We start from the raw sequence: 15,862 nt of genomic DNA, 5'->3' as shown, positions 1-15,862 counted from the left end.
GGCGGTGCAGGCTCGAAGGGCCGAATGGTCTACTTCTGCACCTATTGTCTATTGTATATTTTGGATCTCCCACTCTCCCTCCCACTTTCAAATCTCTTACTAACACTTCTTTCAGTTGGTCCTGACGAAGGGTCTCGGCCCAAAACGTCAACTGTACCTCTTCCTAGAGATGCTGCTTGGCCTGCTGCATTCACCAGCTACTTTTATGTGTGTTGCTTGAAATTCCAGCACCTGCAGATTTCCTCGTGTTTGCGAGGCAAAATTCCATCAGCTTTAGCAATTTAAAATTATTTGGAATGCACTTATACACTTACAGTACCACAGCTACAGACTACATACTGGATCATGCAAATAAGAGTAGGCTGGATAGTTGGAAAGCCAGTGACATTCACCAGCATGGTTTCATTCCACAAATTCTAATGACTGAATATACCGTAAAAATCACAACAAAGTGTCTAGAGAAGAAGTTACTGATTTTTAAAAAAGGATACTGCAACGTGCAGCTCTTGAATGATGTAAATACATTCACTATGACTAATGTAGGAATTTATCTAAGTTCTGTTTATTTTAAACATTCCCCTTTTAAATCATAGTCATTAATACCTTGATGGCATGTTGCATCCCAGGTACCAGTGTCCACAGCATTTTGGAGAGGGAGGGAGGGCAAGCAGCCAGATGTCCTGGTACGTATTGGTACCAATGACATGGGAAGGAAAAGCAAAGAGGTTCTAAAGAGAGAAGTTAGAGAGCCAACCAGAAGGCTGAGAAACAGGACCTCCAGGATCATAATCTTTGGATTGCTACCTGTGCCACATGCCAGTGAGGGTAGAGACAGGATGATTTGGCAGATAAATGCGTGGCTGAGAAGCTGGTGCAGGGGGCAGGGCTTCTGGTTCTTGGATCATTGGGGTCTCTTCTGGGGGAGGTATGACCTGTACAAAAGAGATTGGTTGCACCTGAACCCAAGGTGGACAAATAATCTCACTGGCAGGTTTGTTAGAGCTGTTGGTGAGGGTTTAAGCTAATTTGGCAAGGGGGTGGGAATCGGAGCGAAGGCATTCGGGACAGGACGGATGGTAAAGTAAAGATAATATGCAGTCAGATGGTCAGGAAGGGCAGGCAGCAGGGTAAGTATCAGTGCATTAGGGATGCAGAATCTAAAAGGTTAGCAAATACAGCACTCATCTCAATGCACAGAGTATAAGGGATAAGGTGGATGATCTTGTTGCACTTTTACAGATTGTTGGGTATGATGTTGCGGCCATCACTGAATCGTGGCTGAAGAATGTTGTAGTAGGGAGCTGAATGTCCAAGGTTACACATTGTATTGGAGAGATAGGAAGGTAGGCGGAGGGAGTGGTGTGGCCCTGCTGGCAAAGCATAGCAACAAATCATTCGAAAGATGTGACATAGGAGTGGAAGATATTGAATCCTTTGGGTTGAGTTAAGAAATTGCAAGGGTCAAGGGGCCCTGATGGCAGTTATATACAGGCCTCCAAACAGTAGCTGGGATGAGGTCTATAGATTACAAATGGGAAATAGAAAAGGTGTGTTAAAAGGGCAATGTTATGATAGTCATACAGATCGACTGGGGAAAATTAGATTGATAATGGATCTCAAGAGGGTGAGTTTGTTAAATGCCTATGAGATGGTTACTAGGTGCTCAGCTGTACTAGATTGGGTGTTATGTAATGAAACGGTGGCAATTAGGGAGCCACTCTTCGGAGGCAGTTGTCACAATATGATTGAGTTCTACCTGAAATCTGATAGGGAGAAAGTAAAATCTGACACAGCAGTATTTCAGTGGAGTAGTGGTATGAGAGAGGAGTTGTCCAAAGTAAATTGGAAGGAAATGTTGGTAGCAATGACAGCAGAGCGGCAATGGCGTGAGTTTCTAGGAAAAAAATGAGGAAGGTGCAGGATAGATGTACCGTATTCCAAAAGCAAAGAAATACTCACATGGTAAAATAGTACAACGTGGCTGAAAAGGGAAGTCAAAGCTTATGGAAAAGCCAAGGAGAGGGCATACAACAAAGCAAAAAAATTAGCAGGAAGATGGAGGATTGGGAAGCTTTTAAAAACGCACAGAAAGCAACTAAGATAATCATTAGGAGGGAAAAGATGATATATGAAAGCAAGCTAGCAAACAATATCAAGGTGGATACAAATTTTTTTTTCAAGTAGTTAAAAATAAAGAGATGAGAGTGGACATAGGACCACTAGAAAAGGAGGCATGAGAAATAACCGGGGACAGGGAGATGGCAGATAAACTAAATGAGTATTTTGCATCAGTGTTCACTGTGGAAGACACTAGCAGTGTGCCAGAATTCAGAGAGAAAGAACACAAAAGGAAAGTTCAGGCTGTAAAATGCAGAGCTTTAAAGATAGCAGGAATAGCCCCACTTTCAATTAAATTCCACCATCAGACATCCATTGACTTGCCTTTTGGCATTCCAAAGGGATTATTCCTTTCACTCTTCCATCTCAACCAACTACTTTCCTTCACTTCACATTTTCTCATGAAAATAGAGTGAATACAATACGAGCTGTTTTACCTCTTCCTAACAAACCAGACCTCAACAGTTGTTCTAGGCAAAACAGTGAGTCACTTGCATTTCTTCCAGTTTAATGTTCTGCTGTAAATATCTGCAGTACTGGCCAAATTTTCTCCTTTCCCCAGCACAGCCTGATGTGCTGGAAATTTTCCATTCTGCAGATTTTTTACTTTGATTTGTTTTCTTTCTAACTGGCCCAACTAACCTATGAAGCAGGTAACTTCAGGAATAGCGTATCCCCATGGCAACTCTGGTTTCAGCACATTAGATATTCTCCTTGACCCCTACCCTTTCTGTATCTTCCCTCACTCTCCAAATCTGACAAAGGGTCTTTGACCTGAAATGTTAACTATATTGCTTTGCGTAGATGCTGCTTAACTCTTAATAATTTACTGCCTTTGTAACACCTTAAGATCCCTGAAGTGGAAGGACACTTTGCGTTGACCTATGTGTTCCTGTCTATATTCAATGGTTTGCTTTATCATTTAAGTAGAAGGGTATTGGAGTTTCCGTACAAGGCCATGAAGCAACCGGTCAATATACTCTATACATCTATAGAAGTTTCTCAAAGTTTTAGGTGACATGCTGAATCTTCATAACTTCTAACAAAGTAGGGGCACCATGTTGCTTTCTTCATTTTGGCACTTATGTGCTGGACCCAGGACACATCCTCTGAAATGATTAACACAGAGGAATTTAAAGTTGCTGATCCTCTCCACCTCTGATCCCCAATTAGGACTGGCTCATGGACCTCTGGTTTCCTCTTCCTAAAGTCAATAATCATCCTCCTGGTCTTGCTGACATTGCGTGAGAGGTTGCTGCTGTTGCACCATTCAGCTAGATTTTTCAATCTCCCACCTATATGCTGATTTGTCACATTTGATTTAGCCAACTACAGTGCTGTTATCAGTTAACTTACATGTAACATTGGAGCTGTACTTAGCCTCACTGTAAAGTGAGTAGAGCAGGGGGCTAAGCACACAGCCTTGTGGTGCACCTCTGCTGATGGAAATTGCGACGGAGATGTTGACAATCTGAACTGAATGGGGCCTGCAAGTAAGGACATCGAGGATCCAGGTTCACAAGGAAGTATTGAATGCCGAGCTGTAGTCAATGAAGAGCATCCTGATGTATGCATCTTTGCTCTCCTGATATTCCAGGATTGAGTGAAAGGTGAATTAAATGTCACCTGCTGTTGATCTGTTGTGACTGTGCGCAAATTTAGAGCAGATCCAAGTTAGTTTGCAGGCAGGAGTTGATGTTTCATCAACAACCTCTCAAAGACTTCATCACAGTGGATTTAAGTACTACCGAACAATGGTCATCGAGGCAGTTTCCCAGTGTCTTATTAGACTTCGGTATAATTGAAGCCGGCTTGAAGCAGGTGGGTACCTCAGACTGCTGAAGTGAAAGGTTAAAGGTATTGGTGAACACACGATCGGTACTGGTCTTTAGCACTCCGCCAGTTACCCTGTCTGAACCGGATGCTTTCTGCAGATTCACCCTTCTAAAGGATGTCATCTCCAACAGTGAAATCAAGAAATATAGGTGACTCACTCTCAGACGAACTCAATGCCTTTTATGTTCCCTTTGACCATCGGAAATTGTGGGAGTTTCTGAAGGTGCCTCCAAGTTGTGATGGTCAAAGCAAGCATAAAAGGCATTGAGCTCATCTGGGAGTGAGTCACCTATGTCTCTTGGTTTCACTGGCATAGATTCAAGCCCTGCCGCAGCTGTTGAAAGTTCTTCAGTTATTCATGTTTGGTCTGGAATTGCCGGTTTGCATGTGAGATGCTCTTTCTGCAGACTGTACCTGACCTCGTTGCCAGACCTGAATGCCACTGATCTGCCCCTCAGCAGATTGCACCCAGGGCTTCTGGTTGGGGAAAGACTCTGAATGATCTTGTGGGGACACACTCAACTACTGTTTTTATAATGTCCGTGACAACCGTGGTGTGTTTGTTCAGATCTTGATGAGTTTCTTGAACACAGCCCAGTCTAATGACTCAAAGCAATCCCAAGCTGCTCATCAGCCTCTCACAATCATTTCTTTGTTCTCCTCATCTCTGGAGTCTTGCTTTTTAGCCTTTGCCTGTATGCAGGTAGGAGGACAGCTAAGTGATTAGATTTCCTGAAATACAGTCTGGGCATAGAACAGCAGACATTCCTAATCGTAGTGTAACAATGATCATGTGATGGGACCCCTGGTGCTGCATGAGATATGTTCAAAGGTCAAATTTAATGTCAGAGAAATGTATAAAATCTACTGTGCATCCTGAAATGCTTTTTCTTTGCAAACATCCACGAAAACAGAGAAGTGCCCCAAAGAGTGAACGACAGTTAAACGTGAGAACCCAAAGACCACCCTCCCCAGCTCTCCCCTTCTGTGCATAAGTGGTAGCAAGCAACGATCCCACCTCCCCCCCCACCAGCAAAAAAAAATGCGCATCGGTACCATCACCAAGCCCAAGCGTGTGCTAAGCAATAGCAAAGACACAGACCAAGGTTACCCCAAAGGCTTCACATTTCATCCAATATTCGACAACCCACAGGTTCTCTCTCTCCCTGGTAAGGGAGAGGGAGGTATCCCCTATTTTCACAGCGAGTGGGAGACATAACAACAACCCGCTGGTTTACCATGTTAAAAGTCCGTTTCGTTGCTTTTTTCAAGCTTTGTGTCTGAAGATCACAAAGACCTCGGGTCTTCGGGCCCACAGCAAAAGATTTTCTGGCCTCCTCGACGACGGATGAGCTTCCTGCCGTGACACCGACCCGCGATCCACCCGTCTCCAGAGCCCCGAGAACTTAGGCTTCCGAACATGAGCGAGACTCTCAGGCCAAACCCTTGGCATGTCAAATAACAGCCAGTCGTGGAACCCCGAGAATGGGTCCTATTCCCATAAAGAACTGAAGCCTGCGTGTAACTCCAGGTCAGGGTCTTCAAAAGAACCCTGAAAGGGAAAAATAAAAATATTAAATGGTGATGATAATTCAGCAGAGATTTCTTCAAACAGCCTGATTGAGGTCCCTGATGATGATTTGAAATGTGTCGAGGTAGGCTGTTCCTTATTTGTTAATCACCCCATTTAATACAGCGAGTGCTTTATTAACATCTGCCTTTGGCGTATGTAAATTGCGATTGGGATCATGGAGGAGGATTCCCTTGGCAAGTAGAACAGTCAGCACCTGATCATCAGATGTTCCAGCTTGGAGTAAACAAGTCCGCTCTGTCCAGGCACCACGAGTTTATCATGAAACACAGGCGCTCATCTTTTGCCTTCTCCGAATCAGCAGTCAGGTCCATCTGGAGTACTGAGAATCCCTTGGGGTCTTACTAACGTACTTGGTTTGTCTGGAGAGAGCCATGTCCCCATGAAACACAGAACATAGCAACCCATTTTCCCACCAGTACAGCAATCTTGCCCTTAGGTCTTCAATCTTTTTCTCCAGCGACTGTGTATTTACAGCAAAATGCTGGGTAGAGGGAGTTTCATTCCTCAGCATCTCAGTGTCCCTCTCCTCCCACTCTTTCAGCCATGTTGTACATACATGCTTGAGTGTTAAATCAGCCAAGACCTTTTGAAGATCGCAGGTTCATGAAGATGGTTCAAAAAGTATGTTCCTTAAAGGGAAATTACAGGCTGCAGATTGCAGTGAGAGCAATTCAGACAAAGTATACTTAGAAGTTTTGCAAGCAGCCCGCAACACATTGCTGTGGTTCACCAGTGCCATCTTGTCCTCGTTCAGTGCTGAGTTCTGCTACAATTTGTTGAGTTTGTCCATTCTCTTGTGACTGCTTAGACTTCTCCCAGGCACCCTTGCGATGTTACAATCTTCTAAAGGACTTGGTTTTTGAGACGTGGGAGGAAATGTTCCAGCAGGTTAATCGGCCACAGTAAATTGAGCCTACTGTATTGAAGAGTAGTAGGATCTACAGGAAGTTGATGAAAATTTGAAAAAAAGAGGACTAGTGTAACTGGGGCATAAAGTGTGTGTGGCGTGTGCATGCGTGCATGTGCGTGTTGGGGGAGGAATTTACTTTTCAGGTCAAAATCCTGTATCAGGACCAAGAGGGAAAGTAGCCACCAGAGAGAAGGAAAGGGATGAGAGACAGGCCAGTAAGTGATTGGTGAAACAAGGAGGGATGAAGGATGACAGGTAGATGAAGAAAGTGGGGGAGGGGAGGAGGGTGTGGAGTTGAGGGAGAGGCAGTTAGGTCGAACTATAAATGGGTGCTTCATGATCTGTGTGAAATCAGTGGGCTGAAGAACCCGTTTCCTTGCTCCATCTCTACTTTATAAATAAATAACAGTTACTCCTGTGCATCCCTCCCTTCCTTCCCCATCCCAAGTTCAAATCATACCATTCATTCCCAGGGTCTCACTTAGCCATCAGAATAATGCTGGTGTGAAGACTATGCAAGCCACCTTGGATTTCCTGATCATGCCATCCAATTTTCAGCAATGAAAAATTCAAAAAATACTCAGGTCAGATGGCAGGAGGACAGAATAAGTCTGGAACCATTAATTATGTTTCCCTGTCTTTGCATGCCACTTGCTATTTCCAGTATATGCAATTTATTTTCAATTAGAAAAGATAAACTATCTTAATGGCATAGGATTCTGGCTGATTTCCTCTGATTTGGTGATTCTTGTGAGGCAGCAAAGTGACTCTATATGTAAGTTATGTTTGAGGTTGCGAACAGCTTTGTGTGAGGATTGAAAAAGTTGCATCAGCACAATTTTCAACCGCCTAGACTGGAAAGGTTAGATTGATTGTCTCTCATTGGCAGTCTCCAGCCTAAATGGTCTCATCGTACAGACCAGCAAAAATTCAGAAACTGCAAAGTAATATTCAATTTAAAAACAATGTTTCTAAACAAATCAAATTTAGTGCCAGAATTATTTGCAATTTTGTGCAAAAAGTCACCATGCAAGAGCAAAATTTGACAGAACTCCATAAGGAAATAGAAGAGGTAGGCAGTGGGGCATCAAGACTGCCTACTATTCAATATGATCATGGCTGATCTGCCCCAGATCTACTCTTCCATGTCAATTCCCCAGATCCCTCAATTCCCTAATCTTTCAAAAATCTATCCACTTTTTCGTCAAATATCCCCAGAGATCGAAACTCCACAAGCCTCCCAATTCCCGATTCTTCTAAACTTTAAAGAATATAGACCTAATTCTTCAGCTGTTGTGAAAGATCAGCTCTCTCATCTGAGTAACTAGCCCAGAGAAACTTTTCTTGAACTTCCTCTAATCATATACAAAGTAACTATAGCAAATCACAGCCACTGGATGGCAGTATATACCACTACAATTTTTATACATCAATTGCAGCATCTGCATAACAAAATTCTTTGTTGTCAGGAAGTTAATGTTGTTTGAAAAAGGAATGACTATAAAACAGTGCAATAAGTTACAAACAGCAACAATCCATTAGTTCAGAAAAGAAGCTGAATGAAATTTATAAGTTCTTTTTATTTCAAATTGTATTTTATTTCAAAAGGTTTTACAGCAAGATCATGTAAATCTATCAACCACTCTTTTACAAATGCTAATCCATTCCTCTTCCTAGCTATGGTTCAAGATTGAACCAGGATATTTAATTACTTTGGTGTATTTGATCCCAAGTAAGGCATCTGGCTCATATTCACTAAATCATGACTTAGGCTACCTATCCCTAACCTCGGTAACTAGCCATAATTTTCCATATTTCTTGTTCTCCTTTGATCCAATTATTTCAATGTCTTTTAAGCCCATTTTTAACTTTCATATTCCATAAATATATTCTTGAGCCCTCAACTTAGTTTTCCTGCTTTCCTTAAGCTTGCCTAGACCAGCAACGTCTTGATTTCAAAATTCTCACCCTCCAAGGTCTTGTCCTCCTGCATTCTTCATTCCCTCCCCAGCTCCGCCCCACTGTTGCTGGTAGGCAAATCAAGACACTGATGCTATTATATCTCAACATAAAGGGGTAGGAGTGAAACCACACATATTCCAAAAACTGTAAACAAAATCTAAACAAAACCCAGAGAGGAGACACAAGGGACTGCAGATGCTAGAATCTAAAGCTAAGTACAAATTGCTAGAGGAATTCAGTAGCCTGGACAACATCTGATGTAGGACAGGAATTGCTGATTTTGAGGCTTTACGTCAGAATTGGGGCAGAGAGGGCAGAAAGCCAGTATAAAAAGGTAGAGTGTGTCAAGGACCAAAAGGAGATTGGTGCACTGAGGATGATAGGCAAGAGCAAGGTTTGGGAGGGTTCGGAAAGAGAGACGTTTGAGTGACAGATGGAAGCAAACAAAGAATTGAGCAAATATGGACAGGCAGAGGTGTGGAGGGTGAAGGGAAAGACCAGTGCTAGAAAGTGATAGATGGAAACACAAGGCTGAGTGTGCTGGAAACATCAGATGATAATGGGAACCATTAGGGGAGAAGGAAAGATCAGATAAACGCAGACGGATAAACGGAGTGTAAAAAGCGTGGGCAGTGGGTGGATGGAGAGGGAGAGGAATGAAAATGGGTGTATGGTGGTCAGTATTGGAAAGGAGACAAAAATAGTAAAATCTGAAGTGAATCAGGAGGAGGAAGATACAAAGGAACACAGGAGGTAAGGGTTACTGGAAACTGGACCTGGATAGAATAAATAACTAAAGGGATACCACTGAAAAATGATAAACTGAATATTTTCCAGTTTTTATCAGTAGAATTAATCTTATAGCTTGGGGGAAACACATATACATTCAAAGCATTAGGGTATAGAAGGCAACTATCAGATGACTATCAAGGAATGAACAGTCCTCAAGGAAATACATCCTACTGATGTTATTTAAATAATTATTTATCTTTATTCTGTGGTTACATGAATGGAAAAGAGCCAATTTTCCCTTTCTTTTTATCACTAAAATTATCCTTTAGAGATGACAGGAACAAGTATTAACATTGAGGAATACAAACACAAATTTGCAGAATAGAAAACCAATAAATACAGCTGTAATTACAACTGAAAGTTGATTCCTGGTTGTAGGTCTTGGCAGTAGAATGCACTGAAAAAGAGTGCATACTACGTAACAAGAAGTTAGACTAGATTTTTAATGATTAGTAATACAATGGCTCTGTTTTCAGTTTTCACTTCAGAAAATGCAAGCAAGTGAAAATCTAGAGAAAATATTTCACAGAGGAATTTTAATGACCTTCAAAGTACTGTGTTTATTTGTATAGTTTCTTCATAAAGTAACACTTCAAAATATTTTTTCTAATTTTATTCAAAATATAAAATTGGAAAAAATATATTACATAACACATTCTCTACTTAAATCATTAAAAATAATTCCTAATCAAAGGTAAGGGAATCCAATATATTGGCTCTGAATATCAAATTATCACTTGTACTAAATGGATAGGAAAGAAAGGAAAACACGATGAGATGTCAGGATCAGAAATAAGATGGACACCATTGAGATAACAGAAGTCTGAAAACTGACCAGAATGGCAGCAGATGGATGCAAGCCGATAATCATTGTTATGTTTTACCCTTATATCCGCTGTAATTTATCTTTCGACAGACAGTGGAAAGGAAATGAAGGTAATGGAATCCATGCTGTATTTCTAAAATCCTGATGTTCAGCCCAAAGAAATAAAGAAACAAAAACTCTTGTTACATGGGCAAATATGAAATTTCAGGGTAACACAAGATGGGAAGATTTTCATCTTTTGGATGACAAAAGATCAGTAAAGTATAGAAACTGAAATCAGAGAACCATTGAAATAACATAGCTACACACACAATTAAAAACTTGTGAGAAATAGTTAACTTTCAAAAAACTCAAAGGATAACAACAGTGTCAAAGCATGGTCTACGTGAATTCTATATTAGATCAATGGGATATTCTTGTAATCATTCCTGATCATCATTTATACTTTGAATAAAAAATGATCACCAATGAGCTCAATAGAGAAGATTAAAGGACACAAGACAAAACAGTGGCATCCCTTCTGTGCAATGGTTTTATGAAGTACAGAATTATAAAGTTATAACTATATAGTTTGCACTGTAAATAGAGAAAGCTATTTCTGTTTTTACGCCTTTGAGGAAATGCATATTAAACAATATGCACAGGCATAACATTTAAGTGTTCCATCTTTGTACCTTATTCTCTACAACTCTGTAGATAATTGACTGAGTAGTGTCATTTCCCTTGCAATGTAGTTTGGATCACATTAGGAAATTCAAGATTCTTTACAACAACCTTTAACAAGTATTTGATTAAATTTTAATAGTGTGCTTAAGTTTTAATAAAATATTAATTTCATCTATTATTAAGGCCATAGCTAATTAAGACTGCATAGAATTATAAACCTACAAAAATGTATGAACATTATATACAGAAAATTACCTACTCCATGAAACAAACCAGAAAATGTACCATAAATTTCTCTAATATAAATTGTTAAACTAACATACATTTGAGTTACTCTACATATGTGAATCAACAAGTCTGTGATGCATTCAACACACTGCAACATTGAAATAGGACAACTATCTACAATATTTGTTCTCAATTGCACTTAGTCCTATTTAACACATTGTTTCTACAGATGTGGCATGTGTACCAGTTTTTTTCTGTTGATCTTTCTCTTTTTTTTGATTCTTCTCTCTTTGTTTCTCTATTTTCTCATGTGTTTTCTTAATTTCCTTAAGCTTTTTCTTAATGGTGGCACGATCATTTTGACTGGTAACGCCTAAAGCCTGCAAAATTAAAATATAACAAAATACATGTATTCTGATTTGACCATTCTCTACTGCACAACCTAAGCATAACATTAAAAACCGAATGCCCTAAAATTTCATTAACGACTCCAGTAAATGGAAAATTTTCAGATTATGTGAGTCCATGAGGCTCAAAGATGAGGTGCATCTTGTTGAACTTTGATAAAATAGCTTAGGAGGTTGAGGACTGAAGATCAGAATGAGAGTGAGAAGAAAAATTAACATGATAGCCAGCAGGAAGCTTAGTGTCATGTTTGTAGATGGAATAGAGGAGTTCAATGAAGCAGTGACCCACTCTGTGTTTGGTATACCCAAGGTGGAGACCACCATATTACGAACAGCAAATGTAATATATTAAATTGAAATTATTATAAATAAATCACTGCTTCAGGCAAAAAGTGTTTTTGTTCTGGTATTGTGTGAGATAATAGTACAGAGCATGTGTTACAAGTCATACAGCACAGGAACAGGACAGTTAGCCCACCACAAACACGCCATCCAAACTATGCTAGTCCCATTTTGCAACACTTCATCTGCACCCTTCAATGCCCAGGCAATTCTAAATACTCATCTAGACATCTTTTAAATGTTTCAGTTACTCACTATTGCATGGGAAAATGCTGTGGAAAGGAAAGCAGGTTTTGTAGTTACCATATTCACGTCACATGTCCGTGAGGTATGCTCTGCCCCAATTCTAGAACCTTTTGTAAAATGGCACTCTATGTAACACTCTACAACTAGTGTCAATATCAGAACATTTTATATCAGCCCAATTCTAGTGATGTCCTTGATGATTTTCCAGCATAAATATCTGAACAGCTCAGTCTTGCTCTCTTTTGAGAGACTGGAAGCACTGAGCTTTTTAAACTCATTGCTCTATACAATCCTACATCATGCTTACTCAAATGTAATAATTGGCCACTGCAACAAGTCATACATACCTTAAGTCTACTGCTATCTAGTTGCATTAATTGTTCGCCATCAATGTTTTTAGAAAAAAATTCTGCTGTGTATTGCTCTAAATTAATTTCCTTCAGCCAGTGACAGACTTGTTGGGTTGTCCACTCAGGAACAGTCTGAATTTCACATTGACTTTTCCCTGTTGAATCGAGAACCTGTTTGGAAAGGCAAAAGAGAAAAATATCACTGGTGTTGCATATACATAAGAAACAGTGCCTGTAAGAGGTTTTGTCACTACAAAGTTTGGGAAGTTTAGCAATTAAGTGGGGAATGGAAAACATTTCATTCATTATCAGCTGCCAGGTTCAGATCCACAGCAATTCCCTTCTCACATCTTCATGGAGACACCTGGGGAAACCCACGTATTCCATAGGGAAGACGTACAAGGGACTCCTTACTCCTTTAAAAAAAATAGCTACAAATTACTATATTTCAGTAAGCGATTTCATTAAGACCTACAGTGGCATGCAAAAGTTTGGGCACCCTGGTCAAAATTTCTGTTACTGTGAATAGCTCAGCAAGTAAAAGGTGACCTGATTTCCAAAAGGCATAAAGTTAAAGATGACACATTTCTTTAATATATTAAACAAGATTACTTTTTTATTTCCATCTTTTAGTTTCAAAATAACAAAAAAGGAAAAGGGCCTGAAGCAAAAGTTTGGGCACCCTGCATGGTCAGTACTCAGTAACACCCCCTTTGGCAAGTATCACAGCTTGTGAACACTTTCAGTAGCCAGCTAAGAGTCTTTCAATTCTTGTTCGGGGGATTTTCGCCCATTCTTCCTTGCAAAAGGCTTCTAGTTAACCATATGACCATATTCTGTGAGATTCTTGGGCCATCTTGCATGCACTGCTCTTTTAAGGTCTACCCACAGATTTTCGATGATGTTTAGGTCAGGGGACTGTGAGGACCATGGCAAAACCTTCAACTTGTGCCTCTTGAGGTAGTCCATTGTTGATTTTTAGGTGTGTTTAGGATCATTATCCTGTTGTAGAAACCATCCTCTTTTCATCTTCAACTTTTTTTTTTACAGATGGTGTGATATTGGCTTCCAGAATTTGCTGGTATTTAATTGAATTCATTCTTCTCTCTACCAGTGAAATGTTCCCCGTGCCACTGGCTGCCTCACAAGCCCAAAGCATGATCGATCCACCCCGTGCTTAACAGTTGGAGAGATGTTCTTTTCATGAAATTCTGCACCCTTTTTTCTCCAAATATACCTTTGCTCATTGCAGCCAAAAAGTCCTATTTTAACTTCGTCAGTCCACAGGACTTGTTTCCAAAATGCATCAGGCTTGTTTAGATGTTCCTTTGCAAACTTCTGATGCTGAATTTTGTGGTGAAGACGCAGGAAAGGTTTTCTTCTGATGACTCTTCCATGAAGGTTATATTTGTGCAGGTGTCGCTGCACAGTAGAACAGTTCACCACCACTCCAGAGTCTGCTAAATCTTCCTGAAGGTCTTTTGCAGTCAAACGGGGGTTTTGATTTGCCTTCCTAGCAATCCTACGAGCAGTTCTCTTGGAAAGTTTTCTTGGTCTTCCAGACCTCAACTTGACCTCCACTGTTCCCATTAACTGCCATTTCTTAATTACATTTCGAACTGAGGAAACAGCTGCCTGAAAACACTTTGCTATCTTCTTATAGCCTTCTCCTGCTTTGTGGGTACCATTTATTTTAATTTTCAGGGTGCTAGGCAGCTGTTTAGAGGAGCTGATGGCTGCTGATTGTTGGGACAAGGTTTGAGGAGTCAGGGTATTTATAAAGCTTTGAAATTTGCATCACCTGACCTTTCCTAACGATGACTGTGAACAAACCATAGCCTTAACAAGCTAATTAAGGTCTGAGAACTTGGTAAAAGTTATCTGAGAGCTCAAATCTCTTGGGGTGCCCAAACATCTGCATGGTGCTCCTTTCCTTTTTTTCCCTCTGAAATTGTACAAAACAAAAATAATACACTAATCTTGCTTAAAATGTTGAAAGGAATGTTTCATTTTTAACTTCATGCCTTTTGGAGATCAGTTCATATTCTACTCACTTAACTATTCACAGTAACAGAAATTTTGACCGGGGTGCCCAAACTTTTGCATGCCATTGTATGTCGATGACTGTGTGCCTTTGAGAACATACTGAACGTACCCAAACCAGAAACTGTGGGTGAACTGGGATATTTGCAGTCTTCTGAGGCTAGATCCAGAACCCTACAAGAGGCCAGGTACAATGTTTGGAAGGTAACTGTTAGAGCGAAAAGGTAATTCCATGTGAGGTTAGAGATACTAATAGCATAGCAGTTGTGGCAGACTTTGCATGCCATTACCTACAAGGTAAAACCTAACAGTAAAAATGGCTATGATGCTTTACGCTCTGATGAGTTCAAAGCCTTTTACGCACACTTTTAAAGGGAAAATAACACTACACCTATGCGAATCCTCACAGCACCTTCTCACCCTACGATCTCAGTCTTGGAGTCTTACATCATTTCATCCTTCAAGAAGGTATCGGGCCCTGATGGTGTACCTGGCATGGTAGTGAAACCTGTGAAACATGGTAGGGGAAAGACAGAGGCTGGCCTCATCTGCCCATCGCCACCTTATCTGGTTCTATTACCTCCCCATTGCTGCATTCTACTATGCCAGGAAGTGGGTCCAAGGAGGTTGGCACAAAATCCTGTTTTTTTCCTGGTGTGGTATTGTGCTGTGCCAGTACCATGGTGTGAATTACTCTGCTACCCAATGTGGAGAAGCTGGCTGGGAGGGCTGGTGCTACAGATGATAAAGTTATCTCTCTATCTTTCTCAGGTTAAAGCTGTCAAGCTTTGGGAATAATTTCTAATGTTCTGACATTCGGAAGAATTCAAAAAATAAAGGTAATATTTAAAAATTTACATCTATTAAAGATTCTTGAAAATAACTTACTTATTCCTGCATTCTTTCTATAGACTCTATTGAAATGAGTTGACTTGTGGAACTTGAGTGTGGTCTAAGCTGCTTGAAAACTCATGAACAGATTCCCTGATGCAACTGTTGGTGAATTTTAGGAAGTTCATAACCTGCAAACAAATGCACGCAGAACCCAGCAGTGGAGTACGCTTACAGATTTGCTCTGCATTTGAATAAACAGATGCTTGTACACCAAATTTACTTAATTTTATATAAAAACAGGGAGTGTTGGAAATAGTTTCAAGTAGCTCCAACAAAATTCCACCACCAGACATACGTTCATTGGCCACTTTATTTAGGTACACCAGCTCATTAATACAATATTCACTGGCCACTTTATTAGGTACAACTGCTCATTAATGCAAATATCTAATCAGCCAATCATGTGGCAGCAACTCAATGCATAAAAACATGCAGATATGTTCAAGAGATTTAGTTGTTGTTCATACCAAACATCAGAATGGGGAAGAAATGTGATCTAAGTGCCTTTGACCATGCTGGTGCCAGACCGGGTGGTTTGAGTATCTCAGAAACTGCAGATCTCCTGGGATTTTCAAGCAATAAGTGGGAACCTCCAACTGCAGTCATGAGAGGCTGAAGCTGTCCTTGAGCATTCCAATCAATTGGTGC

The 15,862-nt window shown here is 40.4% G+C and overlaps 1 protein-coding gene across 1 annotated transcript in view; it reads right to left on the bottom strand.

The window, feature by feature from the left end:
* Nucleotides 1–8,018: 8,018 nt before the first annotated feature.
* LOC140199569 (neurabin-1-like) overlaps nt 8,019–15,862 on the bottom strand; it is a 73,159-nt gene continuing 65,315 nt past the window's right edge. Inside the window, exons 17-18 of the mRNA XM_072261857.1 lie at nt 12,275–12,448; nt 8,019–11,312 (exon numbers count right to left, since the gene is read on the bottom strand). Of these exons, the coding sequence (XP_072117958.1) occupies nt 11,142–11,312; nt 12,275–12,448 (345 nt within the window). The 3' untranslated portion in view covers nt 8,019–11,141. The remainder of the gene's footprint in view (nt 11,313–12,274; nt 12,449–15,862) is intronic.

This window comes from Mobula birostris, chromosome 6 (genome assembly GCF_030028105.1).
Source record: "Mobula birostris isolate sMobBir1 chromosome 6, sMobBir1.hap1, whole genome shotgun sequence".
Classification (NCBI taxonomy): domain Eukaryota; kingdom Metazoa; phylum Chordata; class Chondrichthyes; order Myliobatiformes; family Myliobatidae; genus Mobula; species Mobula birostris.
The sequence above is the reverse complement of the archived record's forward strand: the minus strand, read 5'-3'. Positions and strand labels throughout refer to the sequence as shown.